The sequence below is a fragment of the Leucopleurus acutus genome (assembly GCF_964270905.1).
Source record: "Leucopleurus acutus genome assembly, chromosome: 19".
Classification (NCBI taxonomy): domain Eukaryota; kingdom Metazoa; phylum Chordata; class Mammalia; order Artiodactyla; family Delphinidae; genus Leucopleurus; species Leucopleurus acutus.
Window position 1 is genome coordinate 52,748,092 of NC_139161.1, and position 24,217 is coordinate 52,772,308.

Here is a 24,217-nt window from a genome sequence, read left to right on the forward strand (position 1 = left end):
CAAGACACTGGGAACTGGAATCTTCTGTCCTAGTTCCAGCCCCACCACAAACTTCCCACAGATCTATAAATGAGGCATTGATTCCTTGCTGGTCTCGGGTTCTTCACCTATAAAACTAGGATTTTACCAAGTTTTTGCATATTATTCACTCTAAACATGAACCCTCACACCCCAAATTCTCCTGGTCTGAGCAACATCTATAGAACTCCACTTCATAGTTTACAATGAACTTTATACTCTAAAAACCTATAAATATAACCAGACACAGCCTTATAGTGACATTTAAGGGAAATAACTTCATGTTCAAAAATGCAACTAGCCTTCTAAAAAGAGTAGAGACTCATTTGATAGCTCAGTTATTTTCCAAAGCACCTTTCAAAAAACACATACGGAGGTACTCAATAAATCCATGTTGAATTAAATCATATTTTCAACAGTGAAAAAGGTTTCAAATCAGTCACCTCAGCTCCTACCTTAAAAAACCAGAAAAGCACAAATTAAACACAAAATAAGTAGAAGAAAAAATGATAAGGAACAGAAATCAATGAAATGGGAAACAGGAAAAAAAGAAAACAAAAAACAAGTGACCAAATGCTGGTTCTTTGAGATCGATGAAACTGATAAATGTCTAGACAAAATGATCAGGTATAAGACACAAATTACCAATATCTGTAATAAGAAAGGGAAAACCACTATAGATCCCAGAAATACTGAAAGGATAATAAGGAAATATTAGGAAACACTTTCTGCCAAAAAATTTGACAACTAGGATGAATGGGATAATTTCTTTAAAAGACATAAACTACTAAAGTTCACTCAGGAAGAAACAATAACCTAAATAGATGTAGAAAAGATATACAATAAAACAACATCCATTCACGAGTAAAAACAAAAACAAAAAACTCAGCAAACTAGGAATACAAGGGAACTTCAACAACTTGATAAAGGGCATCTACAAAACACCTACAGACAGTTAACATCATCCTTAATGGTGAAAAACTGAATGTTGTCCCCGAGACCAGGAATAAGACAAGGATGTCTGTTCTCACACCTATTCAACATCACAAAGAAGAAAAATAATTAAAAGCAGAGACTTGCAAAGGAGGAAATAACAATGTCTCTATTTGTAGAGGACGTAATCGTCTATAGAGATAATCCCAAAGAATCTACCAAAAAACCTTTCAGAATAAGTGACTTTTCCAAGGTTGCAAAATATGTCAATATATATTTTAAAAATAACATTTCTATATATTAATAGTGAACAATTGGAAATTAAAAATTTTAAAGTTCCATTTAACACTACTAAAAACAGGAAATGCTTAGTTATACTAAGGGATATGTTATACTTAGATATAAATCTAACAAAGTATGTGCAAGATCTATATACTAAAGACTATAAAATACTGATGAAATAAATTAAAGATCTATATAGATAGAGATAAACCATGTTCATGGATTGGAAGACTCAAAACTATTGTCAATTCTGTTCTAATCGTTCTATAGAGGCAATGCAATCCAATCAAAATGTGAAGAGTGGGACCTTTTTTAGAAAATGACAAGCGAATTTTTATAATTTATATTGAAAGACAAAGCAACTAGAATAGAGAAAATAATTTTTAAAGAATGATGGTGGAAAATACATTATTTGATTTCAAGATTTACTATATGGCTATTGTAACCAAGACAGTATGATATCTGCAAAAGGACAGACATACAGATCAAAGGAACTGAGAATCCTGAAAAAGGCAATTCACTGGAGAAAAAAATTGTCTTCTCAACGAATGGTGCCAAGATCAACTGGATATCCACAAGCAGAACGATGACCTTCAATCCATACCTTGCACCATACATGAAAATTAACTCAAGATGGATCACAGATTGAGTGGGAAAAAATTGCAAATCACTTACCCGATAAAGGACTTGTAACTAAAAAGGACAAAGAATTCTCAAAAATGAGTAATAAGGGCTTCCCTGGTGGCGCAGTGGTTGGGAGTCCGCCTGCCGATGCGGGGGACGCAGGTTTGTGCTGTGGAGCGGCTGGGCCCGTGAGCCATGGCCACTGGGCCTGCGCGTCCGGAGCCTGTGCTCCGCAACGGGAGGGGCCGCAGCAGTGAGGGGCCCGCGTACCGCAGAAAAAAAAAAAGAGTAATAAGAAAACAAACCATCCAATTTTTTTAAATGGTCAAAAGATTTGGACACTTCACCAAAGAAGACATACAGGTGGCATAAGCACATCAAAAGATGCTTAATATCATTAGTCACTAGGGAAATGCAATTTAAGACCACAACGAAATATCGCTACACACTTATCAGAGAGACTACAGTTTAATAAAAAACTGACAATACCAAGCGCTGACAGGATGCAGAACTGGAACTCTCCATCCATTGCTAGTAAGGTTGAAAAATGGCCCAGCCATTTGGAAAAAGTTTGGTAATTTCTTATAAAGTTAAACATACACCTACCACGTGACCGAGCAATCCTACTCCTAGGTATTGAGCCAAGTGAAATGAAAACTTACACTCAAAAAACCTGTATACAAATGTTTCTAGTGTCTTTACTGCCAAGAACTGGAAACCATCTAAATGCCCTTCGAATGGTAAGCGAATAAATAAACTGTGGAACATGCATCCAATGGAATACTACTCAGAACTAAAAAGGAGTGAAGTATTGGTGGATGACGCTCAAATGTACTATGTTAGTGAAAGAAGCCACCCTCAAAAGGCTAACTTGTGTACGATTACATGATGTTCTGGAAAAGGCAAAACTATAGTGACAAAGGAAAAAAAAATCAGTGGTTGCCATGGACTAGAGGGGAGGGAATTACCCTAAGGAGAGTGTAGAAAGTTGGGGGGAAGATAGAACTGTTCTATACCTTGATTGTCGTTACACAACTATATGCATTTGTCAAAAGTCAAAAAACTATGCCCTAAAAAGGCTGAATATTACTGTATGCAAATGATGCCTACTAAAATTGTATATATTAGTTTTCCCATCCAGCAACATGCTGTGCCTCTACCTTTAAGACTTTAAAAAAGTTCTGCAATTTCTTATTCAGGTTCTGCCTATTTTTGTTTACTGCTACCATATATATTTCTGGCTAAAGAATAAGTACATTTTTAAACTTATCACCCAGTGAAATCCCTGTTTCATCCCCTCACTAACCCTTCACTCTGATGCCTGTACCCTCTTAGTTTTCTTCATAGCACTTATCACTATGATATTGTCTTTATTTATTTTCCTGTATCTTCAATGAGATAACAGTTCTCTGTAACACAATCACTGGAAGGGTTTTCCTACATTTGACAGCCTCTCAGGGTAAGGAGTGTTACTGTCTCCCACTGTCTGTATTCCCACATTATAAGATTCAATACATAGATTCAAGGCAACTGTAATTCATTATAAAACATTCCTTTTCCTGGCAGAAAATAATGCCCTTTGTCCCTGTTTCTGCTGTGACGTCTACTTTAGACTTGAGATGACTTTAATTGGTGCTCCCTTTTTGTACCCATTTGGCCGAGGAAATGCCCATCACCGCACTGCTATTCTTTTTCCACTTTGAGATGTCTCTCTTGTAAGGGGCATATGATTATATTAGGCTCTGTTATTTACAGGGGGTTAAAAGTATTTATATTTGCCGCTGTATTTGGTGTTAACCTGTTTTCTGACCTTTGGAAGCCTTCCTTGAGGTTCCTTTTAAACGATGGTTTGTTTTCCTTGCTTTTCTTTCTCCTAATGTAAGAAACTTGTATCCAGTTTCAACATTTTTCAAAAAGAATCCTTTAACCTACATTTTAAAGGTTCACATTTTGATGTATATCAATCCTAGTCTCAAAAGACTTATTCTTAAAACAAGAGAGGGGTAGTATATGTGCTTATTCTACTAGGACATCCCTTGGTGTGTCAGACATCATTTCAAGACTGCTGCTCAGGATCCCACTACATAAATGAGCCATCCTTTTAAGGAATTACTTATTCGTAGAACAACTGGTTACTTCCATTGTTTCTCAGGAAGCTACTGGAGGTTATTCTGCATCCAAAACAACAGCGCATGGGATCCATAAATTAAGAAATACAACCACGGAAAGAAGCAAGGAGGACTTCCCTGGTGGTCCAGTGGTTAGGACCCCGTGCTTCCACTGCAGGGGGCACGGGTTTGATTCCTGGTCGGGGAACTAAGCTCCCGCATGCCGCAAGGCGAGGCCAAAAATAAAACACACACACACACACAACACACATACCCTTAAAACACACATACCCTTTGATCCAGCAGTCCACAGAAAGAAGCAAGGAATTTCCAGAGCGCAGGCAAAGGCAAGTCTGAAGACCGCTAAGTACAGACTGGAGGATAAAGGGTCCCCAGAGGTATGCCTCCAAGGGAGGAAAGACACTGATAAATTATGGGATACATGTCTACGTATTGAAAGAAGACTTGTAGTTCTGTCAAATCAATGTAGCAATTGCAGAACTACTCTGTTCCCCCCAAATAGGAAAATTACTAACCCCAGGGAAAACAGCAAATTGTGTAATAAAGGAAATGTGATCATAGGAGAAATAGTTTAAATGCTGAATACTAATTTGACTCCTATCAGGAAGATGGGGGCGGGCAGTTAAAAACTCTTCTGTCATAATAGGAAGTCTATAGAAAACACTGGAAGTTAAAAAAAAAAAGAAAGAAAGAATATCACAAGCCTGTTACTTAGAAATATATACATATACAAGAAACAGATTAAAATATGGTTTCCTCTAAAGAGGAAATCCAGAATGGGCAGGGGTAGGACAAGTATCTCTTGTTTCTTTTTCAATAATGTGAGCCTTGCTTGTACGGTGTGTTTGCTTGTTTCAACTATCTTCACGTATTACTTTTTAACAAAAAGTAAAAAGTAATTTAAGCATTCACAGTTCTCTGACAATGTCTGATCTTGATGTTATCCAGACTCTTCCGCATTGTTTAATGGTCTAAAACCATTTAGATAATAACACAGGAATTATCTAGTCCTTGAGGTTTGATAGACTTCACCGCTAAAATGATCTGGGCCTTGTGCCTTTGAGGCATAAAGGCACAACCTCCGACCACCTTTGCCATTCCTCCCACTGGCATTGTTCTAAGTTTTCCACCTTATCTTGAGTCCATTTTGTCTCTGTTTATAGTGTTATAAAACCTTTATTCTTTCTGGTGGTTCTCTCTTAGTCACACTTGCCAAATTGCTTGTCTTTTGTACGGTCTTTTTGTGGAACCAGTTCAAGTTTTACTTAACAACTTTATGTTTTTCCTCTTGTTTAGGTTCATTTCATGCTGTACTTTTAAAAAAATTGAGGTATAACTGACATGTAACGTTATATTAGTTTCAGGTGTACAACACAATGATTCGATATTTGTATATACTGCAAAATGATCACCACAAGAAGTCTTAAGTTAACATCCAGGCTGTACTTTTAAAGAACTTCTCTTGTGTGTGTGAAATGACACAGAGAAAAGCTCATGAGACAATACAGCTTAATAAATTATCTAAAGTTGTCTTTTATCTATCTTGTGAGTAAAAAGGCTTGTATATAAATTTTTGTTTACTAATAAAAATATTTATAGGGGCTTCCCTGGTGGCGCAGTGGTTGAGAGTCCGCCTGCCGATGCAGGGGACGCGGGTTCGTGCCCCGGTCCGGGAAGATCCCACATGCCGCGGAGCGGCTGGGCCCGTGAGCCATGGCCGCTGAGCCTGCGCGTCCGGAGCCTGTGCTCCGCAACGGGAGAGGCCACAGCAGTGAGAGGCCCGCGTACTGGGAAAAAAAAAAAAAAAAAAAAAAAAATTATACCTATGAATTCTTTCTTAAAGCAGTTTTTGCCTTAAGCCATCAATTTTTTACATGTGATATTTTGTTGTGGTTAACTTCTCAAGAATCTGTAATAGCAGTTTTGATTTCTTCTTTTACCAAAAAGCCATATAGATGAATGGCTAACAGCAAAAACAGTAAGAAGAACTCATTAAACAAAACTCCTACAAAACAAACCCAAGTGGAAATCTGTTAATACCTTGTCTTACTGCACTGTGGTCAGAGAATGTGGCCTGATCTGAGATTTCTATTGGTGACTTAGCATCAAAATTACAAGCCAAGGTTGTAAATGTTTTCTGCTCGATGGGCAGTAGTACTGTACATACATTTTCCAATTCAAGCTTGCTAAACAGTGTTGATCACATTCTTTATACTCTTTCTTTTCCCTACTTATCTCAAATTCTGAGAGAAACACATTAAAGCTCCCTCTATAATTGTGGGTCACATTTCCCCTGTACTTCCAATAACTGTTGTTTTAAGTATGTGACACAATGTCAACGGTATAAATGGAAGTATTATCTGAGTCTTCTAGAGAATTATGTCACACTGTTCCTCTCTTAAATCTCCCATCTCTGCTCCCTCCGCCTCACTCTCAGCTGGGACCCTGCTTCACCTTTCCCTGAGAAAACAGGAGCGCTTTCACAAGTTCCTACCACCAACCATATCTACCCACCAACCGGCAGATGCTTTCAAGAAACATGGCTGTGAAGGGAAGGAGAGGATGGAAGAGAGAATTTTCCTTTTTAAAGTAACGGGGAAAACTTCAGCACATTTAATGCTAACATTAGGAGCCTCTAAAAAGGGAAGCAGAAGACAGTCAACACTGTGAGCTTCCTGAGACGGATTCCTAGGAGAGATGGGATGGGCATCAGAGGTGAAGGAGCTGGGAAGACGGCCTTCACAGGAGTGGGCGCAGGACAGGACGGTTTGTAAATCTGGCTCAGGAAGCTGCGGTAGCTCCTCTCTGGTGGCTTCTAATTTCTCCACGGATCAGGGGAAGAAGCCACCAGCTGGGGAGGAGAAGGGGACGCAGGGACCTAGGGAGCTGAAGTGGGCAGGGGCTTGAGACAATCATTAGGGAGAGTGAGGTTATAATCTTAATAGACAATCAGGGAAGCAGTGTTCTGCGTGAAGTCTGGGCTCATGATCACGAAATTAACAGGAGTATTGATCTGTTCAGCTGTATGAACAGAAGACTCCAGAGGCATCAGCAACCCAAGGAAGAGCCTTAAAAAAAGACAAATGTCTTGATTGACTTAGGGTGAGAATTTTGCCAAATAAGTGTAACAAAAGAACAAAGGGACAGGGGGCGTAGGATACTGACAGAAGACGCTGAAATGACAGACTACAAAATGCAAACTACGCAAGGAAGAAAGTCAAGGCAGTTCTGAGAATCCACAGGGGAAAAGGAGAACAGCGTTTGGACCCAAGATCTAAACGGAGTCAAAGAACATGGTCAGGAGACTTGCTGACTGCACTGCCAGGACGGAAGGATTTTGCAATAGAATTTCTGAAATATTTGAAAAATAAGATCATTTCAGAAGGTGGCACAGTCTAGGGTGTCAGCAGCGTAAGTCAGAAGGGAAGAAGGTTAAGAGGAGATTAAGAGACTGGGGGCTGGCTGTTCACGAAAAACTAGGAAGTAACACAGGGTTATGGCAGGGCTTGAGGCAGGGAGGAAACGACAGACGTGTTGGGGGCCAGACAGACGCACTAAGGAGGGAGGGGAGGAGGAGGGAGGAGGGGGACCCAGAAGAAAGCTGCTATAAGCGATGAGGGGCAGGCAGAGGAGGGGCAGTGTTTTCAAGGGGTGAAGAGTATTTGTTAATAGTCCAGCAGATGCACTGCGAGTAAGGACACTGACCCCATCTCCTAGCGCATAGGATCGGAGTGGAGGGCCCATACTCAGGGGAAAGCCAAGTTTCAGTTAAAGCCCGGAGGAAAAGAAAACACTTGACGAAGACATTGAACACATAGGGAAGTTTGCACATCACAGAGTGGGAGTTACCTGAGGCAGAAATGAAAAGAGAGCATTACGGAAAACGAAGATGTGACCGGGAAACAAAAGAACACGGAGATGTGGATTTCCTTCTAAGACTCCAGGAAGAAGGCAGAATCTCAGGTCTTAGATACGCATGGGCACCCCCGCCCCGCAACTACTGTTAACAGCAAAATTTGCCTTTACATCCGTCTAGGTCAACAGAAGGTGGGTGGCAGTGTTGGCTGCTACTGAGTGGAAGCTGGCTGGGGTGGACGGCCACGGGGAGGGGCAGAGGACGAGGCGCACACGGGGTGCTGGGGGAGCCTGGAATAGTAATGGCCTTAGGGCCCCTCGCGTGATTACCTACCGGGCACAGGTCTCAGTGTGCTGCGTTCAGTTTCTAACACGCAGGACTGCGAATGAGAAGTCTGAGCCCACTGACGCCCTCTCCACCGAGATCACCTGATGTCGCCCTATCCACACCACGCTGCGTTAGACCAGGCCTGTGTCTCCTTTCAAGGTTCCTGCCTGGCACTAGGGGACCCTCTCAGCTTCAAGACTCAAGTCCTTCTTCAGCTCTGGTGAACTTTTTCAAAAATATCACTTCTCTCATGGCCCCTGAGAGTCTATACCACGTCTACAGATATGGAGAGTCTATACCACGTTTCCTGCTCTTTCTGCCATAATTTCCATCAGTTTCTTTTTGCTGTGTATTCTGGAAGAACTCCTTGAGTCGGTCTTCCAATTCATTGCTTTAGTCCAATTATGTCAATTCTGCTATCCCATGCTTTCAGAGTTGGTGACTTTTGCAAGCAAGTGTATGTCCAAGAACTCTACTTTCACGCATGCAGTCAATGAATATTTCTTGAACAACTATTATGTGCCAGGCACACTCTGCATCTTTTTTTTCCAAAGTCCCACTGGTTGCTTTTTGGGGGGGGGGGGGGGGGGCCGGTGCCACGCGGCACGTTGTGATCTTCATTCCCTAACCAGGGATCGAACCCATGCCCCCTGCACTGGGAGCACGGAGTCTTAACCACTGGACCACCGGGGAAGTCCCCCTGCATTTTATTGACGCAATATCCCCTAGAATCTAAAGTTAAGGGGAAAAAGTAAGCTCTCTTCTGTTTTTTGTGTTAAAGAACCAAACTCTGTTCAGTAGGACCATCTGCTCTGAATCCTCCACATGGTCCCGTCGAGCTACAGGTCCTCTTCGCAGGCCCACTGACGTTTAGCTATTTGCTCACGACTGTAATTGAAAACCTAGATGGATAAGCATTGGTAGCTGGTCTGAGCTTCATGAGCAGTTGCTGTTGTTGACTGTTGTCTGACTGCTCTAGCAGACGTCCCACCCGACTGTGTTGTACCCTATATCAGCAGGTAGCCCCCTACTTATAGAACAAAATACAGCAGAACTGGTTAGAGTGGGGTTTTTTTTTTTGTTTTTTATTGTCTGTTTTAAATTATTACATAATCAAAACTATCAACTAATTCTTTTAACGTTCACGTGGCAGTTTGATTGTGGATAAGAATGTGTCACGTTGCCTTGGTTTTGAATCCTCGTTCATATACCTCTTACTATTTACATTTTCTTGGTCAAGTTATTTAACTTTTTGTGCCTCAGCAAAATAGGGACAGTAATTCTATTTACTTTATAGCATTGTTGTGGATTAAATAATACACATAAAGCATTTAGCCCAGTGCCTGGCACATAATAATATTCAATACAGGTTCATTCTAGCATTAGTGATGATATTAATAATACCATAGACTGGTAAGCCACATCTTCCTCATTCTGTATTCATATAGTTGGTTTGGAAACCCAGTAGTGGGGCATTAACATTTATCCCTCTTAACTAGAGTCAATTCACCATTCAACCTGTCAAGAGCTTTTAAAAACTGTTTCTTTTCATCAAACGTATTTCTTTTTCCTCCCAGTTTCATGTCATCTATAAATTTTACAGGCATGCATCCTATGTCTTCAAGTATGTTGATTAGAATGTTGGAAAGGGCACAAACCCCTTGGTGCACACCCTGACGCCTGGCCAACCTCTATCATTAACCAGCATCTCAGGCACAACTTTGCAGCATCCAACCACGAGGAGATCACAGGGGCCATGGAACGCCATGGAGAAGTCCTAATTCTCTGATAACACTGTCTACTATATTTCCCTTCCTACTCAGTGTAAAGTAATGTGAGGAATATTTTCATGCTGTTTCTAGACTATTAACAGTAGATTCTAGAATGTTTCTTGGCAGGTATAGACCAAGAGTGGGAGCTCTTGATCTTAATATAAAGGGGAGCCTCTTCCTCTTTTTAAAAAATAGAATTATATAATGTGAGACCATCCCCGCCTTCTGGAAACTCCTGTTCTATGTAATACTTCAAAGAACAGGGGTTCGATAGTCTCAGCTGTGAGAATGTATTTGTTTAGAAGAGACAATATGGATCCAATCAGAGGAGGAGTGTACTTTGGCCAATTTCTTCTCCCATATAAGGCAGTGTGCTCATTCATACAAATACTTTTCTGCATGTAAAGATCATTCTTCTTAATGGAGACACAGAATGAGACACAAAACAAAAGCCTGATGATTTTCCTTCTCCGTCACCTGACTGCAGTTTATCACAGTCACGGCCATTTCTTAACATTCTTGGCTCTGAACCTAAGAAAGGGTTATTAAATTGAATCTTTTTTAAGCCTAAGCTCATTTTGGACTCTGAACGTCTTCTTACCCATCGATGCCACTATTCTAGTCCTAAAGCACTTCCTGTTTGCCTCCGAGGACCTGGTATATAAGAAGAATCCAGATGATACCTGAGTAGGAAATGGGTATTAACTCCCTCACACTACCCTTTAGACCCAGCACCCAGGCAGCCTTTCCAGGACCTGAGATTTGATGACAGGTGGATGCAGCGTACTCTGCTTCCTGAAGACCTCATAGATTTTATTTTACTTTACAGAATTCATTTTTAAAAAAATAAAAGGAGGGAGAGGGAGAGTTACTATAGAAGATTTCACATAGCGCTAGGAAGTCCCACGTTTAAATGCAGTCTGTATAACACAGAGAGCTATATTCAATATCCTGTGATAAACCATAATGGAAAAGAAGGAAAAAGAATATATAAGGGAGTTCCCTGGTGGTCTAGTAGTTAGGGGCCACCGGGGTCACTGCCGGGGCCCAGGTTCAATCCCGGGTCAGGGAACTGAGATTTCACAGGCCATGTGGCGTGACCAAAAGAAAAAAAAAGAAAAAAAAAAAAAGAACATGTATATGTATATAACTGAATCACTTTGTTGTACACCGGAAATTAACACAACATTGTAAATCAAACTATACTTCAAGAAAATTGAAATTTAAAAAAATTTAAAAGGAAAAAGAAAATAAATGCAGTCTTGTTACTCAATAATGTTAAATGCATTCAAAACTGCTCCGTCCTAGTTTTCAAAAAAAATTCCTCCATAAATCATTGCGTCTGAAGCCATAATTCCAATTAAGGACTCTTCAAATTTATATTTCATTCAAAACCCAAAAAGGAAACAATCAAAATCCACCAACTCCACACATGCTGTTTAACTTCTGTTGGGTCCTTTTTCATGCCTTTAAATAAAAAATATTTTATAATCTTTCTTTCCCCAATGATGCATCCACCTTTTCTATTATTCTTCTTGTTGGTTTTAAAAACGAATGCAGTAGAGCTTTGATTATACTGGCTTGTGGTGGAGAGATCAGATATATATAAAAACTAGATGCTTCTTAACAGAAAAATTAACATGGAGTATTTACGAAGCCCCAAGCATACTTACCGGATGCCTATAGAAGATGGTCATATTGCCTAGTCTAATCTTAAGAATTCATAATTTTTCTACAATAAACATCTATCACTTTTCTTTTTAATCTTAAAAAAAAAAAAAGTAAAGCCCTCTGTAGAAAATATTGAGGCATTCTAAGAAAAAACAAATTATATTTAAGAAATTCTGAGTAGCATTCTAACATTTCCAGTTACCTTGAAGCATGCATCTGTAAGCAGATTCAGATATGGCATAGATGTGTGGAGGCATCTCGTGACGTTTCTTCCCTCTGTACATTTCAATAATATTCTCAGAGTAAATGGGAAGATTCTTGTAAGGATTTATGACTACACAGAAGAGTCCAGAGTATGTCTAGAATAGATAAAAATAAAATACAGTGTTAAAAAAAAAAACTGCATATATCCACAGGATCCAATCAGGAGACAAATTTGAACAGGGGACCTTTATCATTTGCACAATTAATCTATCCCTAAAATTAAATCTCACCCATAATGGGCAATTCCAAACCACAAGCAGTTCTCCTACAGAGAGCCTATTAAGTGTTACTTCCTAGATTCAATTCCCTCACCTGTCAAATGGAAATAATAATATATGCTTCATGGCTGCATGAAGCCACGGGTCATTATTCAAACAACATGTCATCTGCTTTTTCACACTCATTCTCTCATGAGTGTACGAGGTATGAAACGTTCATTAAGGTAGTTTCAGATTCCACATTGCAACTCATCTTTAAGGAAATACCGGTGGCCAAGTTTGGGTACAGTATCAAAGGAGAATATCCACAATTATCTGGAAAGGTTATTATTAAAGAGTTTTTTTTTACGTGTAAAACATTTTTACTCTTCTAATTTTTTTTTGCTTTGGAAAATATAGGGGTTTTTTTCATAAAAATAATTTATGTCAACTTGTTATAGGTTTAGTTTTAAATGAGTTGATAAATATTTAAAATCTGTGTTTTACTTTCTAAACACAGTAAATATCATGAAATATAAACAAAAGCTCTTGGGGGGCCCTCAAAAAATTTGAAGAGCCTCTAGTCTAGGAGATAAAAACCTTCCTCATCAGTAGGGTAATCATTACTCAGAATTAATACTAGGAGCACTTTTGCCTTTGGGGTTTTTTTAATTCACATGGAATGATTTCTGAGAACTGACTCTGGGAATTATGGAAGATCAAGAGCGGTTAGGATTGCTGCTAGATGCTCCAGTCCTGGTGCGGCTGAAGGCACCTCTGCTGCACCGGGAAGCAGACCCTTTACTTCGGGTGATTCTAAATCTAAAGGCAAGAGGACCTTAGAAAAGGCCGAGGACCAGTGGTGCTCAGCTCCCCCCCCAGGCAGTACCGACGGGCTTCTAACCTACAAGCTGTGTTCAGAAAGGCTGAAAGTCCTGGCAGTGGCCACCAGGAGGCACTGTCGAGCCCACTCTATGCTGAACGTTGCAGTGAATGATGCTGAAAGGAGAAAGGCGGCCAAAAAAAAAAGTTTAAGTGATCAGAACCACCTCAGCAGCTGTTCTCCTTTATCTTTGCTTCCCTCCCAACCGCGGCTCGGATGTGGAATGCACTTCCTACCTAGATTGGCGCTTGGGAATAAGACAAAGGCAAGCAAGGGCCCTGCCCTGAGCTCACTGATTTGGGCTGTTTGCCTGATTCCTAAACTGATTACTGTTTGCCTGAGGCCACAGTAGTTACTTGCCCCTCCCTGGGTGACCGCTGGGCCTGAAGCCGTTGGCTTTCTCGCGTCCGGCATCAGACCTCCAAGAACCCGGGCTGGCTCTCAGGCCACCCACCCGGCAGCCTGGCACCTTCTACCTAGTCTCTAGTCTAACTAGGCCAGCCTCTCTCTGCCACCCACAGGACAAAAAGGCAACGAGAGACAATAAAAACAGAGATTTTATTAAGGGCGAGAAAACTAAGGAGAGGCAATCTCAACATTTTAATTTTTTATTGAGTTTAATTTATACACAGGAAATTTGACAAATCATAACTACACATCTCAATGAATTGTTATATATACAACTTCCACTTTTTCCTTCAAAAATGAGATAAGAGTCGATCGTGAAGCTACAAATTCTGCATGTCACTCTTTTGTAAGAGGAAAATAATTACAGACTGCCAAAACAAAAACAAAACAAAACAAAGAACCCCAGAACCTCCAAGGAATTCAAAATACGCCAATTCCGTCTAACATCCCGTAGCATGTACGGCATGGTAACAGATCCTAATGAGGACATTTGCAATCAGAAATCATTCCAACGTGTGTGTCTATCATGTGTTGGGGACTTTTCTGAGGACGAAGATTACAGAGATGGGTAAATCTCACAAAGAAAACAAGGTTGAATAATCATCAGTATCCTATGCTTGCCAAAGAGAAGCAGTAATAGAGGTTTAAGTGGAAATAGTAAACTGAAGTGCTTAAAAAGCTAAGCTTCTATCTTGAAAATTAGCTCAAATGTTGGGCTCCTGCGCTGAAACCAGTACTGTACCACATTTGTCCTCCCCAAGTCACACGGAAGGAGGGCGATGTGTTGTTAATTTCTCTGGAGGCCTTAAGTTCAAAGTAAACGTCATTATTAAGCATTTGAATACATGCGGAAGATACTAAGCACCTTCTTATACGCTCTAGGGGATGAGGACAATAAAGATACACTAAGCAAACAAGACATAATATAAGGCACTAAAAAGAGAGTGATACAAAAAAAAGAAAGATGAACAAGCCTTTTAAACAGAGAAACTCTGGAGCGGAACACACGACAAACCCCACTAAAGGTCATGGCCATCTTGTCGGAAACCGTACAACTAGGTACTAAGTCCAGACCTAGAGGGTCCCTGATGTTCTTTTTAACGACTAGTAGGTTAAAAGGACGGATAAAGGAATTCCTATTAAAATAGTACGAACGTGGGGCTTCCCTGATGCTCCAGTGGTTAAGTGCTCCCAATGCAGGCGGCCCAGGTTCGATCCCTGGTCGGGGAACTAGAGCCCGCGTGCCGCAACAAAGGTCCTGCGTGCCGCAACTAAGACCCGGAACAGCCACATCAATAAATATTTAAAAATTTAAAAAAATAAAATAGTAAGAATGTAAAACTTGGTGGCCGGGTATATCCACGGCAGAGTGAAGCGCAGTCTAGCTGACAACAGTTTGCTCTGTGGAAGGTGAGAGAAAAGAGCCCAGACAGGCAGATTTTGTCCACTCTAGGGGATCAGGTATCAGAGGTCCTGGAGAGAAGAGTGATGGAAGGAAAGAGGCATTCCTGAAACCGCATAAACCTGGCAGCCATATGGAGAAGAGACTGAAGGGGCAAGAGGTGGGAAGCAGGAGGTAGAGACCTCTCCAGGCACAGTAACAGGCCTACAGGAGAGAAAAACGAGACAAAAACGGAGCTGGGATGAGTCATGAAGAAAGCGGGCTGGAGATTCAACAGCAGTCAGGACTCTGAAGAGAGAAAACCATTCAAGCCTCAAGGTAAAGATGACTCCAAGGTTGTCAAGCTTTAGAGATGGAAAAGTAACAAGTGGACGGGAAAAATCATTTGATTTGTGGGGAGAGATACTAAATCCCCTTTTAACATATTGAGATTGTGGCACGTTAAAAGGAGATTCATTACAATAAGGGAGCCCAGGAGAATGAGTGCCTACTGAACAGTTGGAAACACTGGAATCCTAAAGCCATGAGAACATTTTGAAGAACTGCAAAGCCTTGAAGAAGTTTGCAAAGGCTTTAAGACACCAAGTAACAGTTATTATACAAAAATACTAGCACCTTTGCGACCACCTAGAGGGGTGGGATAGGGAGGGTGGGAGGGAGGGAGATGCAAGAGGGAAGAGATACGGGAACATATGTATATGTATAACTGATTCACTTTGTTATAAAGCAGAAACTAACACACCATTGTAAAGCAATTATACTCCAGTAAAGATGTAAAAAAAAAAAAAACTAGCACCAAAACAACCTTGAAATTTTCCCAACAGTCTGTGCTGCTTTATGCCTCCAGGCTTCTCCATATGCCGACCACTCTGCCGGGAATGCCCATCTCCTATCCAGTATTGGGAAATGTTGCTATCCTTTAGGGTCAGGCCTCAGTCTAAGAAAACAGGGATATGCATATACATTATTACTTCATAGCTTTGAAGGATTAGAGAACCAGGAAACAGAGGCAGGTATAGATATCAGTGCAATAGAGCAGATACAACAGTCTCTTATTAGGAACAGGGGATTGAACTGGGAGCATCACCCCAACTTACACCCCGACCGCTGCTCTCAGAAGAAATCAGACCGCCGCCCAAAAAGGAAAGGAAGAGAAGAAAGAATAGGTCGCTCACACCATTTGCAAACACCACACCTAGATAAAATTCACATGTGTCTTTAAAAAACAACAACAGGGCTTCCTTGGTGGCGCAGTGGTTGAGAGTCCGCCTGCCGATGCGGGGGACGCAGGTTCATGCCCCGGTCCGGGAGGATCCCACGTGCCGCAGAGCGGCTGGGCCCGTGAGCCATGGCCGCTGAGCCTGCGCGTCCGGAGCCTGTGCTCCGCAGCGGGAGAGGCCATGGCGGTGAGAGGCTCGCGTACCGCAAAAACCAAACCAACCAAACAAAAAAACAACAACAACCCTATGTAATAAGGAAAAGATCATCTTCCAGAATATTCAGAGAGAGAAATGACCTCTGGACATTCTCTACAAAATAAGCTAAAAGAAAACTTCAGGGAATAGATTTATGGCTGCAACAGAATGTAATACAACATGGACTCTTAAAGAAAGATAAAACAAAGGTAAATAATAAAAGAAAAAGAAGGCACAAAGATAAAACCAATTTAAAAAATACACAGAGGAAAGGTGAACATGGAGAGCAAAGAAAAGATAACTAAAATATTAATCATTGCTCCTTAGGGAGGAAAAAAGGTCAAAATTCTGTAAAAAGAACAGTAATCAAAAATAAACTTGAAGAAAACCGTCTGTGCCTGGTTGTGGCGGGGAGATGTTGTAATACACATTCAGTTGAAAAAAAAACTCATCAAGCTAATAATAACAGAAGGAATGATGACATTAGACTATCACCATTTTGCTTCCTAATGAAATGATGGATCAGGACAGTGCCCACCACCGGCTCTAAAACCCTCGGGTGAAGGTAGACACTCCTGAAGCACAAATCAACCTGACGAAGCCCAAACTGAGTCACTGATCCATCTCAACGTTGTAAGCTGAGAGACAGCTGGCATCCTGTGCGTCCTGAATCTGAATCAGATCGAGCCGCCGCATCCAACTACCAGCTTACAGAAGGCACCACAGGTATGCTATCAACAAAATCCAGACTACGGGAAATTCAACAGCACAGCAGACCTTGGTTTTTTCTTTTTTTTTAAAAAAAAAGCCACTCCGGAGGAGGGTAAATACCCCAGGCGTTCAGCTAGAACCCTAACTGCTACACCCTGAGAGTTTAGAGTATACCAGAAATAGACCAGCCCAAAGCCCAGCTGGGAAGGATGTAAATCCCTGACTGATCTACACGTGCTCGATCCCCTTCATCTAGCTGCCTGCCCAGAGCAAAACTCTAGAACTAGCTTGGTGTCATGCAGAGCCTCAAATTAACTTCACAATTTTATATACAGTAGGTGCCACGTAAGGCAACAGTTGCGACTAGAATCCAAGATAATATGTGGATTCCCTGTGAGGCTACTTTTATTGCCTTGGATTGTTATCTTGCACAATAATATGCTCAAGTAATTAAAAGAGATGATTGAGATTAGTAAAATTGATAAACCTCTGGTGAGGCTCATTTTAAAAAGGGTGGAGCAGATTATCAGTATCAGGAGTGAGAGAACATCACTACAGACCCTACAGGAAAAAAGAGGGTGTTATGAACAACACTATGCCGATGAATTTGAAAATTTACACGAAATAGACAAATTTCCAGAAAAACTCAGTATCAAAACTGACACCAAACATTTTTAATCTGAAAAATTCTACATCTATGAAAGAAAAACTTCCCCACAAAGGAAACTATATCATTATTTTAAAATGAAATAACATCAATCTTATCCAAGCTCTTCCAGAGAAAATACAAAGATAAAACATTCCATGATTCATTTTATAAAGCCAGCGTAATCTTGATAGCAAAGTGTGACAAGGACATCATAAGAAAGTAAAATTTTAAGTCAATCTCATTTATGAATATAGATGCAAAAACTCTAAACAAAATACCAGCAAACAAAATCCAGGAATCCAGTAATACATAAAAAGAATACTTGGTCCTTGCAGGTTAGTCTTAGCACTAAAAAATATAGTATATAATTCACTACAGTAACAAAATAACCAGAAAATCACACTATCACCTGATCAGAAACTGGAAAAACATGTGATAAATTAACAACCAATCAGTACTTTTAAAAATTCATCCATGCGGGATAAAAACTAGGAACAAAAGGAAACTTCCCTGAATCTAATAAAAAAATATTCAAAACAAAACAAGTCATTCTTAATAGTGAAATATTGAAAACTTTCCCTCTGACATCGGGAATGATACAAAGATGCCTCCAATAACCACTACTATTCAACAAACATTTCCACTTCTTAGACAATGCAATAAAGTAATGTACAAGAATTAGAAAGGAAACAATAAAAATGTCATTATCTGCAGACAACATGAGTGTGTGCAACACGACATCCAAAAGAATCCTCAGCTAAACTATTATAATCAATTAATAAACTTAGTAAGGTTGGTGAATATAATGTCAATATACAAAAGTTAACTGTAAAAAAACATGGCAACTGTATTTCTACCTAATGGTAACAATTTAAAAACAACACTTAGTTAGTCCCTGGTGGCGCAGTGCTAGAGAATCCGCCTGCCAATGCAAGGGACACAGGTTCCAGCCCTGGTCCCAGAAGATCCCACATGCCGTGGAGCAACTAAGCCCGTGTGCCACAACTACTGAGCCTGCGAGCCTAGAGCCCGTGCTCCGCAACAAGAGAAGCCACCGCAATGAGAAGCCTGTGCACCGCAAGGAAGAGTAGCTCCCGCTCACCGCAACTAGAGAAAGCCCGAGCACAGCAACGAAGACCCAACACAGCCGAAAATAAATAAATAAAATAAATTTATTAAAAAAATAAAAATTAGGGCTTCCCTGGTGGTGCAGTGGTTGAGAGTCCGCCTGCCGATGCAGGGGACACGGGTTCGGGCCCCGGTCCGGGAAGATCCCACGTGCCGTGGAGCGGCTGGGCCCGTGAGCCATGGCCGCTGAGCCTGCGCGTCTGGAGCCTGTGCTCCGCAACGGGAGAGGCCACAACAGTGAGAGGCCCGCGTACCGCAAAAACAAACAAACAAACAAACACCTAAAAATAAATCCTACAAAAAATAAATCCAACAAACGATATACACGGCCTCTACAAAAAAAACCTAAAACATATTGAGAAAAATTAAGAACTAAATAAATGAACTAGATGAACAGATATTGTAAAGATCTCATTTCTCCTCCAAAATGAACTATAGAATCAGCAAAAACCCAATAAAAATTCCAATAAGGGTGTGTGTGTGTGTGTGTGTGTGTGTGTGTGTGCGTGCGTGTATGAAAAACTGACAAGTGGGTTCTGAAATTATACTGAAATGCAAAGCACCTAACACCAGAACAACCCTAAAGAACACAAATGAGAGAACTTACCCTACTGGACACCAAGCCATAGTCTAAAGCTGTAATAATCAAGACAATGTGGTGTCAGCCCAAGGACAGGCACAGAGACCCATGACACAGAACAGGTCGTCAAGCACACATTTATGAGCATCTGATTTACAACAAAGGTGGCGCTTCAGAGCAGTGGAGAGAGGGCTACGTTTCAGTAAATGGCACTGGGTCAACTGAATCGCCATTTGGGGGAAAAAAGTTAACCTTGCCCCTACCTTATACCACACACAAAATTAAATTCCAAATGGAACTGAGGCTGACCCTAAGAAATATATCACCAAATTCCCTTCTCCTCTGGCTTCAAACTGAGTTAGGCAGCAGGAGATTGAGGGTAGGGGGAGAATGAAGTCAGGATGTTTATCCCCCAGGCCCCTCCCTGCTAGTTGTCTGCTTCCCTCTAAAGGCGGCCACAATTCCTACCAGGAAGCCCTCTCCACGTGGCATCCTCTCCCAGCTGAGGTAACAGCTCTTTGTTCCTTTAAAGATGAAGAGGGGTCCAGGGCTCTCAGCCATCACTAGTGCTGGGATCCTGCGACATTTCTGCATCTGTTTTCTAAACTCTATTCACATGTTTGTAAATCGTCCCCTTATTAAATTCACAGAATACCTAGTTAGAGGGCCTTCTGTTTCCTGCTGGAATCTGACTAACTTAGGCATTATCTAGAAAAGCTGAAGATATGGGTTAAAGATATGCATGTCCTATATCACCCAGAAATTCCACTCCTAGTTATACACCTTCTAGAAAGCCATGCTTATGTGCACCAGGACACGTCCGAAACTGTTCACGGAAGCACTGTTTGTACAATAATAGCCACAAACTGGAAAAATAAAATGTCCAAAGACGGTTGAGAGGATAAATAAATTGGGGCAAAAATCTTACAATGGAACATTACATTCCACAAAAAGGAACGAAACACTCAAACTTTTATAGTTCAGGGCCCTTTACCACTCTTAGAAATTGTTAAAGATTCTAAAGATCTTTTGTTTTATATATTTTTATACAAATATACGTACATACATAGTTTTTAAATGTGTATTTATTCATTTAAAAATAACAATAAATAACATTTCTTATGAAAAATAACCTTTTGTTTTCCAAAATAAAAGTGAGAAGAGTGGTACGGTTTTATATTTGCAAATCTTTTATTGTCTGGCTTAATAGAAAACACTCAATTTTCTTAATAGAAAACACTCAACACTCTGTTTCAGCATTTAGTCTACTGTGATGTTGTTTTGACTGAAACACATGAAATTAGCTTTACACTGATATTTAACTGGAAAAGGGAGGAGTAGTTTAACAGCCTTTTCATGTATAGATATTCCTCTTCGATACTATACCAAAACTCGACAAGTAAGAATTTCTTAAAGATTAGATGCAATGTAGCATCTGATACCCTGTCCATGAACTTTTCATACTCTGTTACATACGCCACATCCATTGGCTAAGCTTGCACAGGTGAATGAATCTTTTACCCAGGCATGATTTTGTAACATCATGTACACATCATTTGGAAAACTCTGGTTCAATGAATTGTTCAAGTCTTCCAAATGATGACATTTCACACTATATGACATTAAAAAAAAAAATCACATTCATTAATATTGCCATCTATCTCTCATCAGGAAGGTTTTAAGTGTTGACAAGCTGTCAAGTTCACAGTGGCAGATACAAATTCTAATTTTCATGTGAAAACTCAAATTTTATCATTGTCAACAAATGCATTCAACTGTTTCCTTTAAAATGACAGGCTCACTTTGTTCATTTTCAAGAAGATGTCTGCCAAATACCCCAGTGTGAATTAATCAAAGCTTATCTATCAGCCATTCTATCAAATAAAAAGGTATTCTATCAAAAAAAGTAGCAAGTTTAGTTTGCAACTCAAATAGCTACACACGTGCTTTTTTTTTCAAAGCAACCATCCTAGTTCAATATGCAGCAGAAGCGCTTTATGCATACTTGTCATTTCATCACACAGAATATTAAAAGATGTGTTCTCAAGAGCTGAAATAAATTCAATCATTCCTCCTGCTTTACCAAGGACATTCTGGAGTGAATCTGGATTAGTATGACCACCAGTACAGTTTGGGGTCACTGCTTTTACCCACGATAAGGTGTCAGCAGTTTTCCTCACCGTTGCTTTTACACCATCAGTACCAATGTCAACAATAAAAGGGCAAATAAAGTCTTCAATAATCATGAAAATAGCCTGGACCTCAAGGATCCCGTGAAAGGGTCTTAAAGAAACCCTAGGAGTCTGTAGAGCACCCTTTGAGAACAACTGAGTTACATCAACACAAAGTAATGTGGGTGAATCTTAAAATTGTAATGCTGAGCAAAAACACACAAAAAGGCATGTATTAAGAGAGGCACTCCTGTAAAATTCATCAGCAGGCAAAACTAAACTGTAGTTTCAAGGAATGCATACTTAGTTTGAGAAAACACACTGGGAGATTTTAAGACACTTCTCAATAATCAACAGACCAAGAAGAGAGAAATTAGTAAAGTTTAAACACAATTAAAAAACTTAGTCTAACGGCCACATATAGAACGCCACACCCAACAGAAAACACATTCTTAGCAAACACACATAACACTCATAAAAGCTGACAATATGCTACATGAAGCAAGTCTCACAAAAACAAGGAGTGTTATTATATGGACTATATTAATTTAAAAATCAATAACACAAAGATAACTTAAAAAACAACATTTAGGAATTTTAAAAGTATACTTTTAAATGGTTCATAGGTTAAATAAGGAATAATAGAAGCTAGGAAATATTTAGAACACTAAAAATACTACACGTCAAAATGTGTGAAATAAGCTAAAACGTAGTAGAGAAGACATCTGCAGTTTTTAAGTAGTTTTATTAAGAAGATGAAAATTAATGACCTGAGAAGGTGGAAGTTGGGGAGATTAAATCCAAAGAAAATATAAGGAAATAACATAACCAAACCTGTTAGTAACTTACCTAAATGAACATATGTTATGTCTTATCTATAGAAATATATCCCAATGGACTTCCCTGCTGGCGCAGTGGCTAAGAATCCGCCTGCCAATGCAGGGGACACAGGTTTGAGCCCTGGTCTGGGAAGATCCCACATGTCGTGGAGCAACTGGGCCCGTGAGCCACGACTACTGAGCCTGCGCTGTAGAGCCCACGAGCCACAAGACAAGCTACCACGATGAGAAGCCGGTGCACTGCGACGAAGAGCAGCCCCCACTTGCCGCAACTAGAGAAAGCCCGTGTGCAGCAACAAAGACCCAACACAGCCAAAAATAAATAAATAAAAATAAATAAATTTATTTAAAAAAAAAGAAAAGAAATATACCCCAAAGGTTCTATCCAAGTTATTATAGTGTCTATACCATGGTACCTCAATTGATCAATTTCAAGTGCTGGGTGAATTCCAAAGCCCAACACTATACCCTTCACTCAGTGTTCAGCAGCCACGGCCATCCGCAGCCCCATTCTCTTAGTAGGTTTCTTTAGAGTCAAGCGCTCCAACGTGAATCTTCCATAGGAACCCTTTCTCCACCCCACTAATTGAAGGTATGATCCTCCCAAACCCTCACCTCTGCTGTGACCTTAGTACTGCAAGAAAAAACTCAGAGACTTCCCTGGTGGCGCAGTGGTTAAGAATCTGCCTGCCAATGCAGGGGACACAGGTTCGAGCCCTGGTCCGGATAGATCCCACGTGCCGCGGAGCAACTAAGCCCATGCGTCACAACTACTGAGCCTGCGCTCTAGAGCCTGTGAGCCACAACTGCTGAGCCCGCGTGCTGCAGCTACTGAATGCCACCTGCCTAGAGCCTGTGCTCCGCAACGAGAGAAGCCACTGCAATGAGAGGCCCGCGCACTGCAATGGAGAGTAGCCCCTGCTCATTGCAACCAGAGAAAGCCCATGGGAAGCAACGAAGACCCAAAGCAGCCTAAAATAAATAAATAAATTTTTTAAAAAAGGAAAAACTCAGATTCTCCTTCTGTAAAGCCCAGGGGGCTGTGCTTTGAAAAGAAACCCAGAAATTCACTCCTGTTGCCCCCGAATTAAGCTGGAAAAAAAAATCAAACAAACTCAATAAAAGATACTTGCAAAGTCTTAGAATTATCATGAGAAATGGCTACAAAAGACTAAATTGTCTTTTCCCTCCTCCTTCTCTTTTACCCACAACTTCCTTCCCCTTTCTCTTTCCCTCCTCTCTCCTCCCTGCAGCAGCCCTCGAGGGCAGGGTGGGGTCTGGGGGCAGAAAGGCTCCTTTCCACAGCGCAGCACTCCACAGCTTTTTGGTTAAGTCCCTGCATTTCCAGCCCTTTGCAATTCACCGCACCAGGTCTCATCCAAAATTGATTCACCTCTCAAATCTCAGATGTCAACATAATGATCTGACCACAATCTCTTAACTTCCCAGTTTTCTCACTCCCTCTCTCCACTCCTTTCTCTCCAGACAAAAATGTGGCCACCTTACACATTCTGTTATTCAGTCTCAGCTGGATTCCCAATGCTGCTCTCCAATTGTTTTCTTACCCTTGGCTTCCTCCCCTTTCCAAACCTTATGCATTCTCAAGCCACCTTCCGGACCCTGGTGCCTCTTACCCTTACTTTGCATCCTAACTCATAGGGAAAAAAATAAAATAAAATAAAATAAAAGAGACCACCAGGCTTGATTCAGACTACTCTGGCAAAGGTCATGAATGAACTACTCATTCTCAGATGTTCCCATGGCTAGCTCCCTCCTATCAGTCAGATTCCAGCTCAGATGCTACCTTCTCAAAGAGCCCTTCCCTGACCCGCTGGGGAAAGCCATCCCATAGTCCTGTTTTATTTCCGTATAGGATGTACTACAAAGGCAGGGATTTGGCCTGGCCTGTTCACCACACTCTCTCCAGCACCTAGAACATAGTAGGTGCTCAGTAAACA

At 40.7% G+C, this 24,217-nt stretch overlaps 1 protein-coding gene across 2 annotated transcripts in view; it reads right to left on the reverse strand.

Moving 5' to 3' along the window:
• Positions 1-24,217, reverse strand: part of MYH10 (myosin heavy chain 10) — a 133,889-nt gene that overhangs the window by 101,243 nt on the left and 8,429 nt on the right. For both annotated transcript variants that reach the window (XM_082861231.1, XM_082861232.1), the window contains exon 3: positions 11,815-11,971. In XM_082861231.1, the coding sequence (XP_082717357.1) occupies positions 11,815-11,971 (157 nt within the window). The remainder of the gene's footprint in view (positions 1-11,814; positions 11,972-24,217) is intronic.